This window comes from Gossypium arboreum, chromosome 5, assembly GCF_025698485.1.
Source record: "Gossypium arboreum isolate Shixiya-1 chromosome 5, ASM2569848v2, whole genome shotgun sequence".
NCBI classification, from domain to species: Eukaryota; Viridiplantae; Streptophyta; class Magnoliopsida; order Malvales; family Malvaceae; genus Gossypium; species Gossypium arboreum.
Window position 1 is genome coordinate 84,777,788 of NC_069074.1, and position 21,675 is coordinate 84,799,462.

At 32.6% G+C, this 21,675-nt stretch overlaps 2 protein-coding genes across 5 annotated transcripts; both read left to right on the forward strand.

The window, feature by feature from the left end:
* The first annotated feature begins 230 nt into the window (after positions 1–230).
* LOC128292720 (uncharacterized) lies at positions 231–1,325 on the forward strand. The gene is made up of 3 exons (XM_053027617.1): positions 231–383; positions 621–983; positions 1,059–1,325. The coding sequence occupies exons 1-3, from the start codon at positions 231–233 to the stop codon at positions 1,323–1,325; spliced, it is 783 nt and encodes a 260-aa protein (XP_052883577.1).
* An 8,907-nt stretch (positions 1,326–10,232) lies between these two features.
* LOC128293048 (endoribonuclease Dicer homolog 2-like) lies at positions 10,233–18,881 on the forward strand. Of its 4 annotated transcripts, XR_008283074.1 has the most exons (24): positions 10,239–10,466; positions 10,607–10,705; positions 10,848–11,025; positions 11,132–11,245; positions 11,479–11,613; positions 11,949–12,033; positions 12,134–12,198; positions 12,328–12,468; positions 12,819–12,947; positions 13,020–13,149; positions 13,241–13,340; positions 13,702–13,897; positions 13,972–14,132; positions 14,373–14,591; positions 14,729–14,955; positions 15,082–15,353; positions 15,470–15,885; positions 15,980–16,083; positions 16,301–16,497; positions 16,691–16,900; positions 16,989–17,399; positions 17,531–17,809; positions 18,005–18,579; positions 18,675–18,881. XR_008283074.1 is itself a non-coding variant. In XM_053028139.1 (23 exons), the coding sequence occupies exons 2-23, from the start codon at positions 10,635–10,637 to the stop codon at positions 18,350–18,352; spliced, it is 4,188 nt and encodes a 1,395-aa protein (XP_052884099.1). In that variant the 5' UTR covers positions 10,233–10,466; positions 10,607–10,634; the 3' UTR covers positions 18,353–18,881. The 4 variants fall into 4 exon arrangements, 3 of the variants coding, with proteins under 3 accessions (XP_052884099.1, XP_052884100.1, XP_052884101.1); XM_053028139.1 differs by having other exon boundaries at positions 10,233–10,466; positions 18,005–18,881; XM_053028140.1 differs by having other exon boundaries at positions 10,239–10,483; positions 18,005–18,881.
* The last annotated feature ends 2,794 nt before the right edge of the window (positions 18,882–21,675 follow it).

The window sequence follows — 21,675 nt, forward strand, 5'->3', positions numbered from 1 at the left end:
CTTTTAGAGGACAAAGATATCATTTGAATGAGTGGCGTCGGGGTTACCAACCAAGTACTCGGAAGAATTTTTCAATATGAAACATGCTTGAGCGTGTAATGTTATTGAAAGATGTTTTGGGTTATTAAAACTTAGATGGGGAATACTTAGGAGTCCATCATTTTATCTGTAAGGTGCACAATAGAATTATTATTGCATGTTGTTTGCTCCATAATTTTATTCGAACCTATATGAGTCTTGATCCTATTGAAGAGGAGTTGGGAGAAGGATTGCCTAGTAATGTGATAGATGACAATGAACCGAATATCATAAATATTCATCCGTCGGATGCATGGGCTACTTGGAGGATGGAACTAGCCAACCAAATGTTCGATGAATGGCAAGCATCTAGAAATTAGTTAGGTTTAGGGTAAAAATAGTAAGCGTTTAAGTTGTTTATGTTATTTCATAGATCTAGTTTATGAAACTTTGATGATGTTTGAATTTTTTTGTATTGTACTAGACTTGTTGAATGATAATTTATTTTCTTTTGATTCATCATGTGTTATAATTTAATAAAGTGTTGACCTTTTGATGCATAATATTGAACTTAATTTTCATTTGCGTTTTTCTTAAGATAGTTATGTCGGTTTTTCCCAATCAAGTGTTTCTTCCCGAGTTCTCGAGGAACCAAAGAAAATGGGTTCAGAAGAAGATCTGCGTTGGTTGCTTGTATGGTCGACTTGCACAATGCTGGAACCTTTAATGCGGATACGGGATTCAAAGCCGGCTATTTAAATGAGTTAGAAAAGATGATAGAAAAAGTTTTACCCAATGCCATGTTGAAGGCTAAACCTAATCTTGAATCGAGGATTAGGATATTGAAAAGGGATTGGTCAATCGTTTATGACATGCTTAGTGGAAAAAACAATAGCGGCTTTGGTTGGGATGAGCATAGGCAGCTTGTTGTTGCTGAAGATGCGGTGTGGAACTCATATATAAGTGTAAGAATTATTTCAAGTCTTTATTATCTTATTTTAACAAAACTTATATCTAATATGAATTTCTAATTTTTATAGAGTCATAAAGAAGCAGCTCAATTCAGACATCGGAGTTTCCCTTATTATGACCAACTTACTGCCATCTACGCAAAAGATCGAGCCACTGGAAAAGATGCTCAAACAGCTGCTGATATTATTGAAGAAATAAATGTTGAAGATGTAGCTGCTACAAATTCTCATGAAGAAAGAAACGATTTCCATGGATCTGAAGTTGATGTTTCTTTAGATGACATGGATCTTTCAGCTACACAACCTCAACCAGAACCGCAACTAGCTAGAAACTAAGGTGATTCTGCATTTTCAAAGAAGAAAAAAAAGATTTCTGATGCAAGTGATTTTTCTACTTCATTTAATGATCTGCCGCTTTATTGGCGGAAAATATCTGAACCGTTGGCCTTGAAATCGATAAGAGTATTGCATCCAAGTGGTAATTCAACAAAAGTCGAAATGACCATTCAAGAAAGTGCTCTGAAATTATATCCAACATTATGTGAAGTGGAAGGTTTAACTGAGGATGAACACTATCAAGCATTGAGCAAAATTCCAGATCATCCAACGCAAATGCTCATTTTTTTTAGTTTACCTTCTGCTGTGCGATTGGAATGGGTCAGAAGATTTCTTGCTGACCATTAAAAATCATGGTTGTGTTGATATTTTGGTAACTTTTTGTGTTTGTAATATTTGGATGGTATAATGACATGATAGAATGTCATTACAATGATGTAACTTTTTGATGTTGTAAAATTATAAAACATATGGATTATGACATATATACTATTGAAATCATGTAACTTTTTGTTAATATATGAATATTATGCTTGAATGTGAAATATAATTTTCAAGTTATTTATTACTTTTTAGCAATGAGTTATTTATTGCTTCTAATATTTAATTATTTTTATTATAGAATAATTAAATTATTTGTTTCGATAATGATATTTTAACACATTAAATATGTATTGCAGTTTAAAAATAATAAAATAGATTATATATATTTTTATAGTATTATATATTTTGATTTTTTAATTCATATAATAATAATTATATTAAGAATGTTATTAAATTATATTTTTATTAAATTATTTTCAATAATAATCTTATTAAAATTTAATAACAATAACAATAATCATCTATTTTAAAAAAAAATTATGTTAAGGGTATTCTGGTCATTTTAGTTTTTTTCCTTATGCTATCACAACATCATTCCATTCAACCAAACACAAGAATACTATTAGGGCATGTTTGGTTGGATGTAATGGCTATGCCATTACATGCCTATTACCACCCTATTCTGCAGTCCCACATAAACCAACGTTTGGTTCGATGGAATACCCTATTACGGGGATATTCCATTCCGGGTTTAAACAGAGATTTTTAGGGATTTCTATTCCCTTCCCCCATCACCGTTTAGCTAATCGTTACTTCAGGAATTCTATTTTGCCCTTACCAAAACTTCACCTCAAAAACACTCTCAATCGACAGCCATTTCACGTACCCTTCGACTCCGGCATTCCTCCCCTTCATCCAAGGTCAGGTAAATATTTTTGCTTCTGCTTCCTTCATATCATCTTCATTTTTGCCTTTTCATTTTTGTTTTATGGTTAACCGAGTTTCTTCCTTACTGATTCATTGAAAGAAACAATGGCAGAACCTTGTAGAGTATCTCAACGATCTTACTCAAATCGGTAAAAAAATCAGCGTTTCGAAGCCCAGGCAAGTCCCTTCATTCTTTTCCATTTCTGGATTATCTGTTGTGTGAACATGATGATTCTGATCTGTTGGCTTCTTTCTTTCTTTCTTTTTTCTGTATTATAATCTCTATATGGCTTGGCATACATAAATCGATTTTGATTCTGCCATGAGATTAAGTTATTTCAATTATAGATGCATATTTTTGCCGATTTTTGTGCCTTTTTCCCTCTCTTCTATACTGCATGTGAAGTCTACATTTTGATTCTGCCATGAGTCGATTACCAAGTTTTGATAAGAAAGCATATTATTGGTAGAAGATATGCAATTATGCATTACGATTAACCTGCTAAGAAGTTGAGAACCTAAAAAAAAGATTTTTTTGTTAGTGTTTATAATGATTAATATTATTGGAAGATTCTTAAGCCTCCATAATCCATATAATCTTCTTGTACCGCATGAAATATTGATATAGCTTAGCGCTGCAACAGAAACATTGATATAGATCTTTTTGGTTTGGTAAAATTGCTTATTTAAGTTTTTACATATTGATAAAATTTAATTAATGAAAGATTAAATTTTTGTTTTGACTCCCAAAATTATTTAGTTCAATTTGTCCCTTCACTATAAAATTTGTGGCTTTGCCCTTGAATTATGTTAGAGTAAAATAGGGGACAAATTGAACATGGAGAGTGTTGTTTGGAAATTTCCAAAACTGGGAAATAAAGCATGGACAATTTCTCACCTTTACTGGTGGAATGAGATTTATTCAAAATGAATATATGTATGTACTTTACAGTCAAGCAGACAATTAGTCTGTTGTAGACTCCATCAACCCCAATAATGGAGAAGTGACAGTGTGTGTTCCGCGCAATAGTGGGGGTGAATTTGTGGGAAATCTGAGTCATGGAAAAGTTTCATCCTTAAAGACTACACCCACCCTATTATGGAGTCTCTGTAAGCCATTGGAAATGTGATGTGGATTTAGTTTGGATGCATCCATGGCAGGGAAACACACATGCCATTTTTGTAACAAACTGTTTTCTCCACATAAGTTTAAATATAAATATCACCCACCCTTTTCTTTTAAGCAAGTTATGTTCCATAACCAATCTGGTTAAAATATTTTGGTAAGTGTTGCTACAAAACTTAAAATTTGAACTTATTATTTTATATTTGGAGTGGTAGAATGATCCATATTCAGTTATTATTAAAAAAATTCTTGTCCATTTCGGATTGCTGATTGGTTCCTCTTTCTCTTAAGCGGTTGATCGCATTGGCTTTATGCTTACGGTATACACTCATCCTAATAACATTCACTCTTTGCATCACTTAATTGCTTCATCATTATAGAATATATTAACATTCTTTTTCCTTTTACATTAATTCATCATTTTCATAACGATATCAAAGTTAAAGGTTACTCCATCTCATACAAGTTTATTGCTTTTGATTTCTTGGCTTTTAGTTACCGACATGTGATATATAGGATCTTATTATGGACTTGAAAAGTTGTCCATCGTCTGTTTTTTTGAAGATGTTGTCTACACATTGTCCCTTTAGACACAAATCGCTATCGTGGTAGGCTTGCATGTTAAACAAAATGCTTGACGTGAGCGACTGCTCAAAATTCTAGTATTTGTGCTTTCGTATGTATCCCAACTCTTAGAAGAGGAGCGCAAGTCCGGATCATGCATTTCAAGCCTGTTCAGTTCACTTTTCCTTTTAGCGTTAGTAGTAATTCGATTCACAACATAGTAAGTTTGACTTGGTTGTGAAGCGTGATGTAGAAGTTAACCATTGGTATCTGCAATGCACCACATGGTTTCTTTAATCGCTCCCCGTGATCGATGCTCCTCCTAGCATGACTATTTATACTTATATGGTGTTAGCATGTTCTTTTTTTGGGGAGATTGTCTTTAAGTTGATGGAATTGACTATTTTTGCCTCGAATTTTCTAGGGAAAATCATTAGGGGAAAGTTTGTTCTTTTTAGGGTACATTATTATACGAATTCATATTCATCTTATACGAATTTTCTATGGAAAATCATTATACGAATTAATTTAACAGAACAACTTAACCTATTATATTATTAGGGTCATTAATAAAAGTGGAAGAAACAACCTTCAAACAAGTGGTGGGTTGAGAGTGAAGTCTGTACAAACTTTGACTGTCTTGATTCTTATTACAAAGTTACTTTGAGATTTTGAGATTGGTCAATTGTTTTTATTCTTTTTAAAACAAGTAAAAATAAGAGGGAAATGAATGGTAAAAATATTATAAAAGATGTTATATTAATAATCGGATTGTATTTTATTTTTATTTAAAAAATAAATAAATTAATTTTGCATGTTAGATTAAATTGTAAATTAATCATTTTATTAAAAATTTTATTATTTTTACGGTTAAAAGCGATACATGTATGTCAACATAAGTTTATTTTCTACTAAATCTCATTAAAAAATTAAACTATTATTTATTATCATATTAAAAATTAAATATAATATATTTATATAATTTCTATAATTAAACCTATGAGAAAGGGTAATATATTTGTATTATGGTATTTGAATGGTCCCATGCCTGAAATTATAAGTGAGGAGATAAAGGCTTTTTTTTAAAGAATAATAAATATTTACAATGCTTGTCACTCAATATGAACTGTTGAATAAAACACTTTATAGGAATTGAAGATCTTGAACTGAAATAAAACACTCTATATGATTGATGGTATGTTGAGAATTTTGTATTCGAACTTTTACTAATATACTTTGTAAAAGCTTCATATTATACTTTCTTGTTGAGATAATCTTTGACTTTGACCTTTCTTACCAATATGTATAGACTATATTTACTTTTCTTACAATTGTACATTTTCAAGGATTACATCCTTTCATGTCTCAATTTTAGGTAAAGAAAATAAAGTTATATATTTTAGTATAATCTCAATTTTAGTCTTCATGGTTACATCTTATTAAAAATAAAAATAACCCCCGAAGTTCTTATAGCAAATCAATTATCACAATGTTGAGACTAATACTACTTTGTTAAACCACATTAAATTAAATTGTACCGTTAAGTTGGAATCTAGTTTATGGATGAATACGAATTAATCAACCCTTCAAATAATAGTAATGATTTTAAAAATTAAAGTTTGAAATTTTGTAATTTGGATGTTGATGTATTTCAAGATTAGATGTTCATTATTAATTTCTCTTTTAATGTTCAAGATATTATTATTTGCTAAACAAAGAGTTGATTTTGTTGAATGAAATTTGATAAATATGTATTGTTCATTTTTCTTTGACAGTGCGTTATTACTTCCTTTTCTTATTTGGCTTGCTTGATTGCTTCCTCTACTCACAGTTGAGCTTCTTGTACTCACTAAACTACTGTAAGTTCTTTAATCAATTAAATTCTTTGATTTTTTTTTTTTTACTTTTATTGAAATTAGTATTGAAGAAATGTGACCTTTTTACTATGATTTGAAGATATGTAACACTTTAATATCTTGCGGTAATGGCTCGTCTGCCTTTAATAGTACAAAGTGTAAGGCGTAAAAGAATTGGTCTTGCAGTGACAATATGGTTGCAAATGTGTACAGTTGCAAGTTGGTTCTTACTTACATTGGGTGCCATCCATAGCTTACATACTTATAGACCAAGGATTAGATCCTATATTTTAGATTTTTATGCAAAACGAGATTATGTGAAAAGACTTGTATATGCTAGTGACGAGACACATATTGAACAAGTTAGGATGAATAGAACTACTTTTTTAAACTATGTGAGATGTTACAAACTTTAGGGGGATTGAAGTCGTCAAGGAACATGCTTATTGATGAGCAAGTGGCAATGTTTTTACATATCATTTCTCATCATCTTAAAAATCGAGTTATCAAGCATCACTTTAATAGGTGCAGGGAAACCGTTAGCGAGATCATTTCACAATGTTTTAAATCTGTCATACGCTTACAAGATGTGCTATTTAAAAAGCCAGAGCCAATTACAGTTAATTCTACAGACCCAAGGTGGAAATGGTTCAAGGTATTGGAGTGAGTTCTATATATAGCTCGTACATAATTTAGTTGAGTTAGATTTAAATATAGTATCCTAACTCGAGGTTTTATACATGTGATGTAGAATTGTTTAAGTACTTTAGATGGAACCCACATCAAGATTAGGGTTCCAACAGTTGATAAACCTAGATATCGAACGCGAAAAGGTGACATAACAACAAATATGTTAGGTGTTTGTACACCGATATGCATTTGTTTATGCTCTTCCGGTTGGGAAGGTTACATTGCGAGATGGAAGGGTTCTTGAGATGCCATTAGTAGGAGACATGGATTAAAAGTTCTTCATGGTAAAGTGCAAAATTAAAGGACTTTGAATAAATCTTTAAGATCATACTTTTTGGGAAATTAATCATGACAAATAGTTTTTTTATAGGTTGTTATTATCTAGTTGATCTTGGATACACAAATTGTGAGGATTTCTTGCACCTTTTAGAGGACAAAGATATCATTTGAATGAGTGGCGTCAGGGTTACCAGCCAAGTTCTCCGGAAGAATTTTTCAATATGAAACATGCTTCAGCGCGTAATGTTATTGAAAGATGCTTTGGGTTATTAAAACTTAGATGGGGAATACTTAGGAGTCCATCGTTTTATCCTGTGAGGGTGCACAATAGAATCATTATTGCCTGTTGTTTGCTCCATAATTTTATTCGAACCTATATGAGTCTTGATCCTATTGAAGCAGAGTTGGGAGAAGGATTACCTAGTAATGTGATAGATGACGATGATTCGAATATCGTTAATATTCATCCATCAGATGCATGGGCTACTTGGAGGATGGAACTAGCCAACCAAATGTTCGATGAATGGCAAGCATCTACAAATTAGTTAGGTTTAGGGTAAAAGTAGTAAACGCGTTAATTTGTTTATGTTATTTCATGAATCTAGTTTATGAAACTTTGGTGATGTTTGAATTATTTTTTGTATTGTACTAGACTTGTTGAATTATAAATTATTTTGTATTGATTCATCATGTGTTATAATTTTATAAAATGTTCACTTTTTGATTCATAATATTGAACTTATGTTTAATTTTTTTCCTTAAGATAATTATGTCGGGTTTTCACAAGCAAGTGTTTCTTCCCAAAATTCTCGAGGAACCAAAAGGAAATGGCTTCGAAAGAAGATCTTTGCGTTGGTTGCCTGTATGGTCGACTTGCACAATGTTGGAACCTTTAATGCTTCTACGGATTTAAAGCCGGTTATTTAAATGAGTTGGAAAAAATGTTAGAAAAAGTTTTACCCGATGCCAAGTTGAAGGCTAAACCTAATCTTGAATCGAGGATTAGGACATTGAAAAGGGATTGATCAATCGTTTATGACATGCTCAGCGGAAAAAACAATAGCGATTTTGGTTGGGATGAGCATAGGCAGCTTGTTGTTGCTGAAGATGCGGTGTGGAACTCATATATAAATGTAAGAATTATTTCAAGTCTTTATTATCTTAACTTGACCAAACTTATATCTACTATGAATTCTTCTTTTTTTCAGAGCCATAAAGAAGCCGCTCAATTCAAACATCGTAGTTTCCCTTATTATGACCAACTTACAGCCATCTACGCAAAAGATCGAGCCACTGGGAAAGATGCTCAAACAGCCGCTGATATTATTGAAGAAATAGATGTTGAGGATGTAGCTACTACAAATACTCATGAAGAAAGAAATGATTTCCATGGATGCGAAGCTGATGTTTCTTTGGATGACATGGATCTTTTAGGCACACAACAACAACTGGCTATAAACCAAGGTGATTCCACATTTTCAAAGAAGAAGAAAAAGACTTCTGATGCAAGTGATCATATTTCATCTACTTTATTTAATGATGCTGCCACTTTATTAGCGGAAAAGATCGAGACCGTTGGTGTTGAAATCGAGGGAGTATTGCCTCCGAGGTGCTAATTCAACAAAGGTCGAAATGACACTTCAAGAAAGTGCTCTAAAATTATATCCAACGTTATGTGAAGTAGAAGGTTTAATCGAGGATGGCGCTATCGCGCATTGAGCAAAATTCCGGATAATCCAACGCAAATGCTCATTTTCTTTAGTTTACCTTCTTCATGCGATTGGGATGGGTCAAGATTTCTTCTTGACCATTAAAAATCATAGTTGTGTTGATGATATTTTGGTAACTTTTGTGTTTGTAATAGTTGGATGGTATAATGACATGATAGAATGTCATTACAATGTTGTAACTTTTGAGGTTGTAAAATTTTATAACATATGGATTATGACATATAAACTAATGAAATCATGTCACTTTTTGTTAATATATGAATATTATGTTTGGATGTGAAATATGATTCTCAAGTTATTTATTACTTCTTATATTTTAATTTTATTGTAGAATAATCAAATTATTTGTTTCACTTATGATATTTTAGCACATTATGTAGTGCAGTTTAAAAATAATAAAGTAGATTATATATTATTTTTATACTATTATATATTATGATTTTTAATTCATTTAATAATAATTATATAAAGAATTTTATTAAATTATATTTAGTAATAATCATGTTAAAATATGATTAAATTATATTTAGTAATAAGCTTGAACTTCAAGCATTTTTCCTTCATATTTTACTCGGGTATAATACGTTGCTGCTGGTGCTCTATTTGAAATTCTTACTTTACCCGGTTAAAGTGTGTTGAAACTCCAACATTTTTATTAAATTATTTTTAATAATAATCTTATTCAAATTTAATAATAATAACAATAATCATATCATATGCTAAACTCATTTTTTTATATTGGCAATTGTGACCTAAGACAACAGGTGAAAGGCTAGATTAAAACAAATATATTAGGCATTGAAATGTTCTTAATAATAATTTTATATTAAAATTATTATTAAATATTATTAATAATTATATTAATAATGTTATTAAAATATATATTATTTTATTAAATTATATTTAATAATAATTATATTAAAATATAATTAAATTATTTATTTTATTTTTATTAAAATATATGTATCAATAATCTTATTAAAATTTAATAATAATAATCATCTACTAACAAAAATTTTGTTAAGGGTACTTTAGTCATTTTAGCCTTTTTTCTTATGCTATTACAACATCATTCCATTCAACCAAACATAAGAATTCTATTACAGCTCTATTCCATTCCATTCAACCAAACAGTTAAATTACTAATTACAGCTCTATTTATTACAGCTCAATTCAATTACAGTCCTATTTCATTACAGTGAACCAAACGTACCGTTACAGTTTTATTCCATTCTATTCAACCAAACAGTTAAATTACTTATTACAACTCTATTTTATTACAGCTCTATTCAATTACAATCCTATTTCATTACAGCCAACCAAACGTAACGTAAGTAACCTCAATTTCTTTTTCAAAAAATAATTTTAAAATTATTATTATAAGAGAAGAAAAATTCCCCCCGGTCCCCCCAAACAAAAACAAGGAAAATTTCAATCGTCACTTCACATTATTATTATTATTATATAATTCAGGCATTCTCTTCTCTCTCTTCTGTCTCAGAAAAGTATCATTACCAAAGCAAGAACAAAGAGATCATCCAACATTTTACACCTTCACTTCCTCATAGCCATTTTTCAGTAATACTCCTTTACCAGAGACATATAAGTTGGATTTTCTTGATGATATGTTTTTGGGTTCTTGGCGGTGAGTTGGGAGAAAGGGTATCTCTGATTTTATATTTATGTCAGCTAAAATCTAAAAAAAACAGTAGAACGTTAAAGAATGTCATGTGTAACCCAGAATGGTTGGGATTCTTTGTTATGGTAATGTGTTTACTTTTACAGGCAGAGAAGTAATATAACTTTGTGAGCCATGGAGCCAGTTGACATGGAGGAGGATATTTCTCAACTACACCCTGTTGATCCACTCCCTTTTGCCAGAAGGTGGTTGAGGTTCCTTCTCATTTTTCTTTCCATAGCTTAGCTGATAATATGGGATAAAGTTACTTCATTTTTTTTATCTACTATGTCAAAAGCTAATGTAAGAAGTTGCGATGTTTTCTGCATTTGTTTGTTTATGCAACAGCTATCAGCTTGAAGCATTAGAGAAAGCTATCAAGCAGAACACAATAACTTACTTGGAAACTGGATCTGGCAAGACAATGATCGCTATCATGCTTCTCCGCAGCTATGCCTATCTTATTCGCAAGCCCTCACCTTTTTTCGCTGTCTTCTTGGTTCCCCAAGTTGTCCTGGTTAAACAAGTGTGTCAAATAACATATCTTTCTTTTCAATTCATGCCATTATCTATGTTATTTTTAGAAAAAGCTTTTGATTTGTTGTATCTCTTCTGATTTACATAATGATTAGCAAGCTGATGCTGTGGAAATGCATACGGACTTGAATGTTGGAAAGTATTGGGGAGATATGCAGGTTGACTTTTGGGATGGGGAGAAGTGGAAACAAGAAATAGATAAATATGAGGTGGGGTTTTCAATATATATCATTTAGTTGATATGGTGGTGATTCAGAGCAAATACTTATTCATCATGTTGATTATGTATGTGCTATGTGATGTGTGATGTACTGGCTACTTCACTGACATTTTCTTTAATTTGTTTTACATAATGTTTTCTGTTTCTAAATAACTGTCCATTTTTCTTCTTTCTTAGATATGGTACATGCAGTTAGCAATAACATGTATTTATCATTGACAGGTGCTTGTGATGACACCTCAGATTTTACTTGATGGATTGAGGCATAGCTTCTTCAAGATAAACATGATAAAGGTTTTGATAATTGATGAATGCCATCATGCCCGAGGAAAGTACCCTTATGCCTCTATTATGAGAGTTAGTTGTCTTTCTATTCATCTTCCATTAGATTTTTATTTTGTTTACTATAAGCATCATCATGATTCACATCATGTATATATGACTGCTTTGTTGTATGTTTTATCTTATTGATCTTATGATAGTTCTCCACAAAATTTATATGTATGGTAAAATGTGGAAAGCTATGCATTTAACAATGTTTAATTAAATTGTATATATTGACAGCTCACACTTATAGAGTTGTCAAATGTTGTTTTCTATCTTTTACCTTAAGTGTGTTTTACTTCTTCATAGCTATAGCCAGGCATTATTTTTATGTTGTCATATTGCTCAACGATTTCTTTTCATTATAGGAATTCTATCATCGCCCGTTAGAAGCTGGTGCATCTAATCTTCCTAGGATTTTTGGGATGACTGCTTCTCCTATAAATTCAAAAGGTGATATTAGCAAGCTTTTAGTTTAGTTATTCGTTATACCTGTTCCTTTTTTTTTTTTTAATAGTATTTGAATTTTTTTTTTCCCTCTCTATTACCTTAGGGGCAAACTCTGCTGATAGCTATTGGCAGAAGATCCATGAATTGGAGACTATTATGAACTCAAAGGTCTTTTTCTGTTTCTGTTCATTTCAGATTTTATGCTTCTGTTGATGATTTGATCTTTTGAGACATAAGTGTGTCATTCAAGGAAGATGACACTTCAATATTTATATGGTATGTTTTCCTCTATTGAAGGTGTATACGTGTGTAAGTGCATCAGTGCTTGCTCAGTTTGTTCCATTTGCGACTCCAAAGTTCAAGTTTTACCAACATACGGCAATTCCAAATGTTTTATATGCACACTTGGTAGAGGAATTGGCTGTTTTGAAAGTAAAGGTGCGTATTCTTTGTTGAAATCTTTTGCTATGTCGCCAGTTTAATGTGAGACATTTCCTCTCTTCTATGAGTGACTTTTTACTAGTTACTAAATTTGAATTTTATTTTGGCTGCTGTATCCATAGTTAAAACAACTTGCACTTAGCATGACATTTTTTTTTTTTTTTACTAATTTAGTACTTGGATGCAAAGAGGAGTGAAAATAGTGTTCTCATGGATTATTATCTATCCTTCTGTGTGTTAGTTGAAATTCGAAGGTGTGAATGTGATTCTTTTGCTCATACTTCAATATGCATTTTTCGTTTCCTAGTAGGATACTGAGTATTGACAATAGATGCCCTGATTTTTAGCATGAATGTTCGTTGGATAATTTGGATCTTGAAGCTTCTGCAGCAGGATCTACAAGAAAGAAACTATCAAAGATACATTCAGCTTTAATACATTGTTTACATGAGCTTGGTGTTTGGTTGGCTCTGAAGGTACCTTTTTAGCCAATTATTTTTGCCAAAGTGCAATATATGTATATCATCAAGTCTGTTCATTTGTAATAGGCTGCAGAGTGCTTTTCATGCTATGAAAGTGAGCTTCTTATGTGGGGGAAATTGGATGTCTTTGGAGAGAAAATTATTCGGAGCTACAGCGTGGATGCTTTTCGTGCAATTGAAACATGCATGCCATCTGGTACTTGTATTTTCCTCTTAGAATGAGTTAATAATGTGTTGTGTTTATCATTTTTCTTAAATATATTTTGTTTTTTTGTTTCCACAAATAGGTCTGGATTGGACCATAGCTAATGATGTTAAAGGCAGTGTGGCTGCTGGGTTTCTTACCACAAAAGTTTTATGCCTTATTGAATCTTTATTCGAATACAGGTAACATGGTTATTACTGATAATATTTTTATGCGGTGTTCTATCGGTTTACCAAGTGCTAATATAGTATTGCCTCCTTTGAAAGTTATCTTTCTGCTTTCTGATAATTTAAAGTTTATTTTGGGAAGATAGTCAGCTTCATTAATATATTTAATACAACAAAGATTAAAGAATGGTTTGCTGTGTATTTTTCACTCTGTTTGTTAAGCATAAATAACTAAAGGTAATGAGGCCATCAATAGAGATGTATAGAGGATTTTAAGGAATGAATTTGACAAAATTGATCTACAAACCTCTTCATTCCATCGCCCTTGTTTTTGCTTTTCATCATTTGTGACATTTTGTTATGTGCAATAATGCAGGGTGTTGAAGGACATAAGATGTATAATTTTTGTTGAGAGGGTTATAACAGCTGTTGTGCTTCAATCGCTATTCAGAGAATTGCTTCCCAGGTACAGTAATTGGAAGACTAAGTACATTGCGGGAAATAACTCTGGATTGCAGAATCAGACAAGGAAAAAACAAAATGAAATTGTAGAAGAATTCCGCAAAGGCATGGTATGTCACGTACAATAGATAAATAATGTATCTGTTATCCACTGCATTCGAATGATGGTATTCCATTCCTGCAGGTTAACATAATCGTTGCAACTTCAATTCTTGAAGAAGGCTTGGATGTTCAATCATGCAACCTAATTATCAGATTTGATCCTTCACCAACAATTTGTAGTTTCATACAGTCTCGAGGACGTGCTAGAATGCAGAACTCAGATTATCTATTAATGCTGAAGAGGTAATAATCTATATTTCTAATCCTTGCCAAATATTATTTCTCAAGTTTTAAAAATCTTTATTACTAGTGCTGCCACAGATCACTTTTTTTCCTTTTTCTTTTTATATATAAGGTTACCATTAAAACACCTTCAAAAGTATTATGCAATCACCTTTGGTAAAAAGCATTTGGAATCCTATTAATTTGCTTGATTTTTATACTTCTGAGAGCCTTAACAGTGCTCTGGTTTGGTTATTGTAGCGGGGATTTTTCTACACATTCTCGACTGAAGAACTATCTTACAAGTGGAGATGTAATGAGAAAGGAATCTTTATGCCATGCATCATATCCTTGTTCTCCTCTTAGTGAGGGCTTAGATGATGAAGAGTTTTACCATGTTGCGAGTACAGGGGCATGTATGACTCTTAGTTCTAGTGTTGGTCTAATGTACTTCTATTGCTCACGTCTCCCTGCAGATGGGTTAGTGATTATTAATATTGGTTGTTGCACATTCTGTTAATATTTAATGACTTACTTCTTCCTTTTTATTTAGTTAGGGAGTTATTCATGGCTTAATAGTTTTTACTTCTTTCTTGTATTTTTTTTGTTCTCTCTAGGTATTTTAAACCTATTCCGAGGTGTGTTATAGACAAGCAAATGGGGCTTTGCACCCTCCTTCTACCCAAGAGTTGCCCTATACAAACTGTTTGTGTTCAGGGTGATATAAAAAACATAAAGAAAAAAGCATGCTTTGAAGCATGCAAGAAACTCCATCAAATTGGTGCTTTAACAGACAATCTTGTTCCTGATATTGTTTTTGAAGAACATGATGTGGAAGAAATTGGTAATAATAATGCATGTCCTTATTTTCTTTATCTCCAATAAGTAATGTATGTAATTTCAAGATATATAAAGTTGTTAGAAGAAGTATCTGATTTTCCTTTATTTTATTTAATTATTTGATTTGTAGAAAAGGAGCCCTATAATGATGATCAACCTATTTTCTTTCCACCTGAACTAGTGAATAAGGGTTCACTGGACTCCATGACAAAGTACTACTGCTACTTAATGGAGTTGAAGCAGAACTTTGATTATGAGGTTCCTGTTCATAACATCATGCTTCTTGTCAGGAATCAGTTTGACATGGATGAAAAAAGTGTGAATATTGAGTTAGAAGTTGACAGGGGCACATTAACAGTTAACATGAAATATATTGGACTAATACGTCTTAATTCTGACCAGGTACTTTATATTTTTTAAATTTTATTATTGTTCTAGGGTGATAAGAATAGAAAATATATTGTAATGTGTTCATATTTTAACATTTTATCCTCTGTGCGCTTTTTCCATTTTGGTAGGTTATCTTATGTAGAAGGTTTCAGCTTGCAGTTTTTCAAGTACTTATGGATCGTAAAGCTGAAAAGTTGGCAGAGGTGTTATGTGACCATACCTTGGGGAATAATTCTGAAATTGATTATCTACTCCTCCCATCAAATTATGTGGGCCAGAGTCCTCTGATTGATTGGTTGTCAGTTACTTCTGTCACATTTTCTTATGAAAAGGCCTGCAAGAATCATGTGAACTGCAATGCTGGTATGATACAGATCAAAAGCGGTCTGGTGTGCACTTGCATGATCCAAAATTCGTTGGTCTCTACTCCTCATAATGGTCATGCTTATATTATCAGTGGTCTTTTAACTAATATAAATGCAAATTCACTTTTGAGGTTGAGTGATGGACGCTTAATGACTTACAAGGAGTATTATGAACAACGGTAAGCATTTCTTTAGTAATTTTCCAAAGAATTAATGTGGATATGTGATGCTTATATTTCTGGATATTAACTCTATTCTCATGTGACATTACAGCCACGGTATCAATTTATGTTATAGTCAAGTCTCTTTCCTTGCTGGGCAACATATTTTTCCCGTGCAGAATCACATTCAAAGGTGCAGAAAACAGAAAGAGAAAGGCATGTTGTCTCTTATCATCTTCCCTTTTTGAGATTAGTAAGGATAGGTTTAGATGATCTTTGTAATTGAATTCAACTGTTAAGAACAAATTTTCATATTGGAAGATTTTTGTAGAGAAACTAAGATTTTCGTAATATCTGGTACAAAATCGGTTTTGTCTAAGTTTTCATACCGGTTCAGTTTATTTTAATATTAATTTTTTTATTCATGTTGCAGAATCAAGTAACGCATTGGTAGAATTGCCTCCTGAGCTTTGTTGTGTAGTAATGTCTCCCATATCGATTAGCACATTTTATTCTTTCACATTTCTTCCATCAATCATGCATCGACTCGAGTCTTTGCTCCTTGCAACCAGCTTGAAAAAGATGCATTTGGATCATTGCGTGCAAAATGTTGCCATTCCAACTATGAAGGTGAGCTAGCATACTTTTGAATTCCTCTTTTCAGAGCCACCTATGCTTTACAGAAATATGTATTACATCTTAAAATTATCTGCTGAAGTATTATTGAGAAAACAAACAGTATGTATCACATCCTTGTGATATGTACTGTTAAGTGTTGCACTTTATATGTTTGTGTTTGACTTGGCTCAACCATGCTTGGTAGGTTTTGGAGGCAATTACTACCAAAAAGTGCCTAGAAAACTTTCATTTGGAATCACTAGAGACTCTTGGTGACTCTTTCTTGAAGTATGCTGTTTGTCAACAGCTTTTCAAAAAATATCAAAATCATCACGAGGGCCTTCTTAGTATTAGGAAGGAAAAAATTATTTCAAATACAGCTCTGTCCATGCTAGGATGTGACAAGAAACTTCCGGTAAGTTGTCTTCTAGATATTTATTTAATTTATCCAATTGTGTTGTTATATAGTCAGTTCTCTCTTTAATATGCTTTGGAAACTGCAGGGGTTTATCCGTGATGAGCCTTTCGATCCCAAAGATTGGATGATTCCTGGTTATAATTGTGGAAGTTACTCATTAAATGAGGAAACACTGTGTAAAGCAAAAAAAATATATGTTAGAGGGAGAAGAAAGCTAAAGTTTAAGAAGGTTGCTGATGCTGTTGAGGCACTTATTGGTGCTTACCTTAGCACAGGAGGCGAAGCAGCTGGATTACTATTTTTGGATTGGATCGGTATAAGTATTGATTTCACAAATATACCATATGAAAGACATTTTAAAGTTCGGGCCGAGAAGTTTGTTAATGTCCGGCACTTTGAGTCCCTTCTACACTATTCATTCCAAGACCCTTCTTTGTTGGTGGAAGCATTAACCCATGGTTCTTATATGCTTGCTGAAATTCCAGGATGTTATCAGGTCATAATCTGCCATACGAATGACACATTAATTTTTTCATCTGTATCTTAAATGTCTTATAATCATGGGTAGTTGGTTCCGTTTTCTCTTTCAAGTTTAAATTGACGATAATTAATACTTTTTCCTTGCAGCGGTTGGAATTTCTAGGGGACTCCGTTTTAGATTATCTTATTACTCTGCATTTATATAATAAATATCCTGGGATCACGCCAAGATTATTAACGGATCTTAGGTCAGCATCTGTTAACAACAATTGCTATGCATTATCAGCTGTAAAGGCTGGATTTCATAAGCACATTCTCCAAAGTTCACAGAAGCTTTACAAGGATATAAAAGAAACCGTCGAAAGTTTTCAGGAATTATCATTGGAATACACTTTCGGCTGGGAATCTGAAAAATCTTTCCCCAAGGTTTGCATTAGATTACGATTACCACTCTTGACTTGATTATTTTCATAGCAATGCTTGCTTATCAGAGTTTTCTCCTTATTATGTGAAGCAGTGTAGAGTAATGGGTTCTTAAAAGCGTTATTTTTATCACCATTGGTCTCGCTTAGAGCATAAATCATTGTTGTGAATGTTTCTTAAAGGATCTTATTATGACAGGTACTTGCTGACGTGATGGAGTCACTTGCTGGAGCTATTTTTGTTGATTCAGGATACAATAAGGAAATCGTATTCCAGAGTATAAGGCCACTGTTGGAGCCCATGATTACTCTGGAGACTATGACGGTTCAACCTGTCAAAGAGCTATATGAGCTCTGTCAAAAGGAGCATTATGACCTAAGAAAACCCATTGTTTCACATGAGGATGGCGTTTCTTCTATTACGATAGAGGTTGAAGCAAATGGGAAGGTATTCAAGCACACATCCACAGCTTGTGATAAGGAGATGGCCAAGAAACTGGCTTCCAAAGAAGTTTTGAAGTCTCTAAAGGGAGCCAATTTTAGCTAGATTTTGCATTTGACCCGAGCGGAGATCAAACATCTATTACATTGCACTAGCTTTAGCAAAGCTTGAAAAACATAGGGGACTCGATTTGCAGAAGAGTATTTGGGTTACCTTCCTCAACCAGGGTACCTTGATTGAGAACAAATACTTTGTCCACATTCAAACTGTTCAAATAGAGTGTGCGATTGTGATCACTGTCATTCCTCAAGGAAAATTTTGATCCTTTATGGGTGAAGGGCTTCATAAATACATACTTTTTTTCAAGTTTAGCAATAAACTTCAATTGTCACTGACTGCTCATACTTGTTTGACAAACCCTTTGCAGGGGACAAATGATGATATGATTGGTCTCATGGGAAGAGATTATGGGCATATTTCCCCAAGTACATTAAGTATGTACGCAAATTCATAAGCTTGATTGAGAGGATTTTGATTTCGAAACCTGCTAAAGAACTTACTTCAATGTTGAAATGTTGAAATATGTATATATTTTAAATTTATTTAGGTAAATAAATTTTATTTAGATAAATAAGTTTTATTCATATTCTAAGAATATTTTATTCTATCTTTTACTTTAGTAGTTTATTAGAAGGGAATTATTTTCCCAATGAGGTTTATGACACTTTTCTCTATTTAAGTTAGTTTTTTAGTTAATAAATATAGAACAGTTTTATTAAAAGCTCTCTTAAAAACTTTCATGGCATCTGAGTTAGGTTAAATCTCTAGTAACATTATGATTAAAATAACCTTCACTGGAGATAAGTGATCTAGCAATCAAACAGAGGAAGAAAGTCTTATATTTGAAACAACTATTGAGAGTATAGTGCTTCAAGGGACAGAGGCGTCTTATCTTTTTTTTTTTCAGTTGATATCTCACAAGTTGAATGGCAAGAATTATCTAAAATGGTTGCAGTCCGTAAAATTAGCAATTGATGGGCACGGCAAGCTAGGTTATTTAATCGGAGAAGTCAAGCAACTACAGGTGGGCGATCCAATGATGAGCAAGTGGAGGTTAGAAAATTTTATGGTAATTGCGTGGTTTATTAATTCCATGGAAGCATTCGTAGGTAAACCTTTTCTTTTTCTTCCAACTGCTAAAGATGTTTGGGACGCTGTGAAAGACACCTATTCAGATTTAGAAAATACTTAACAGATCTGAGTTAAAAATAAAACTTGGAAAGTTAGGCAAAGGGAAAAGGAAGTTACTTTTTATTATAACGAGATGATGTCTCTTTGGCAAGAATTGGATCAATGTTGTAATGATGAATGAGAGTGTCTCGGAGATGGTGTAAAAGCTATGAAAAAAAAGAAGAGAACGAACGAGCTTATTTGTTTCTAGCTGATTTAAATAAAGAATTTGATGAAGTGAGATTTTAGATTTTAGGAAAAAAAATCGCTTCCAAAACTTCGTGAGATTTTTTCTTCGTGAGATTTTTTCTGATGTTAGAAGAGAGGAGACAAGGAGAAAAGTAATGTTAAGGCCAGAGTTTGAAGTTAATGATGATAATTCTGCTTTTGTAACTATAAAAAATAATGATGATAGTGAAAAAAAGAAAAAAACCTTGTTGCAATCACTGCAAAAAAATATTGGCACACTCGAGAAACGTGTTGGAAGCTTTATAAGAAACTGACAAATGGAAGGAAAAAGAGTGGCAATGGTTGTGGCTTACAATTAGAGGATAGCAGAGCTTTCCAAACAACTAATGGAAATTATGAGCGGCACACTCGAGAAACGTGTTGGAAGCTCTATAAGAAACTAACAAATGGAAGAAAAACGAGTGGCAATGGTTGTGGTTCACAATTAGGGGATAGCAGAGCTTTCCAAACAACTAATGGAAATTATGAGGGCCAAAGTTCTCTAGAAGGGTCTCCATTTACTAAGGAACAATTAGAGCATCTACACAAGCTTTTCCCATCACCACAGTTTCGGATGAATTCTTCTATTCCTAGCTCATCAAATAATCCTTCTTCCTTTTTTGCCCAATCAGGTACTAATTTTTCTTTTTTTCAGTGTCAAGCCTTGTAAAACAAACATGTGGATCGTTGATTCTGGTGCAGTGATCACATGACTAGTAGTCATTTTTTGCGCAGGAAACAAAAAGATCAAAGTGGCAGATAGGTCTTTCTCAGCAATAGCCGGGAAAGGCACTGTTAAAATTTCGTCTTTCTTTGTTTTACATGATGTTTTACATGTGCCAAATCTAGCTTGTAATCTCATATCGGTCAGTAAATTATCCTAGTACTCGAATTGCCATGTTATATTTGACTCCTCTATGTGTAAATTTTAGAACATGGTCTCAGGGAGGATGATTGGTAATGCTAAAAAATTTGGTGGAATTTACTTTCTTGACGATGACCATCTAAGTCAACCAACAACTACTTTATGTTTAAGTTCTGTTTCTAATTTTGATAAGGTTATGATTTGGCATTATAGGCTTAGACATCCTAATTTTTACTATTTAAGTTATTTGTTACCTAATCTATTTAAAAATAAAAGTCTTTCATATCACTGTGAATTTTGTGAATTGGCTAAACATCATCGATCATTCTTTCCACCTCAAATATATAAAGCGTCCAAACATTTTTCGTTAATTCATAGTGATGTTTGGGGACTTTCAAGAGTCTCAAGTTTTTTAGGAAAACGTTGGTTTGTCACATTTATTGATGATCATACTAGTATTTGTTGGGTATTTTTATTAAAAGATAAGTCTGGAGTTAAAAATGTGTTTCAGTCTTTTTATGCTATGGTGAAAACACAATTTGGTGTGAAAATAGGAGTATTTCGGAGTGACAATGGTGGGGATTTTTTAGTGACCAATTAGGTGTTTTCTTAACCAAACATGGAATAGTCCACCAAAGTTCTTGTACAAATACACCACAACAAAATGAGATTACAGAAAGAAAAAATCGACATCTTTTGGAAGTAACTAAAGCCTTGATGTTCACTAGTCAGGTACCACGTTATATTTGGGGTGAAGCCTTATTAACAACTACATATCTTATTAAGTCATTTTCGTCTCTTTAAAGATAATTTTCGTAACTCTAAATTGATCACAGATTTATCCCTCTGAGTTTTTGGGTGTGATGTTTTTGTTCATTTTCACAACCAAGGTAAACTAGATCCTAGAGAAAAAAAATGTGCCTTTGTTGGCTATGCTTCTAATAAAAAGGGTTACAAATGTTATGATCCAATTGATAGGAAGACTATTGTTACCATGGATGTCACATTTGTTGAAACGCATCTTATTTTGATTCTAATATTCAAGGAGGGAATTATAGTAAGGAAGATTCTATAATTGATCAAGAAAAAACTAGAAATATACAAC

Bases quoted from the DNA above. Each gene is read 5' to 3' on its own strand.
- LOC128292720 (XM_053027617.1), top strand. From the start codon at position 231: ATGAGTCTTGATCCTATTGAAGAGGAGTTGGGAGAAGGATTGCCTAGT. The intron at 384-620 runs GCATCTAGAAAT...TTCTTAAGATAG, and splicing joins AAATGTTCGATGAATGGCAA to TTATGTCGGTTTTTCCCAAT. The intron at 984-1,058 runs GTAAGAATTATT...TAATTTTTATAG, and splicing joins TGTGGAACTCATATATAAGT to AGTCATAAAGAAGCAGCTCA.
- LOC128293048 (XM_053028139.1), top strand. From the start codon at position 10,635: ATGGAGCCAGTTGACATGGAGGAGGATATTTCTCAACTACACCCTGTT. The intron at 13,898-13,971 runs GTATGTCACGTA...CCATTCCTGCAG, and splicing joins AAGAATTCCGCAAAGGCATG to GTTAACATAATCGTTGCAAC. The intron at 16,498-16,690 runs GTGAGCTAGCAT...CATGCTTGGTAG, and splicing joins TTGCCATTCCAACTATGAAG to GTTTTGGAGGCAATTACTAC.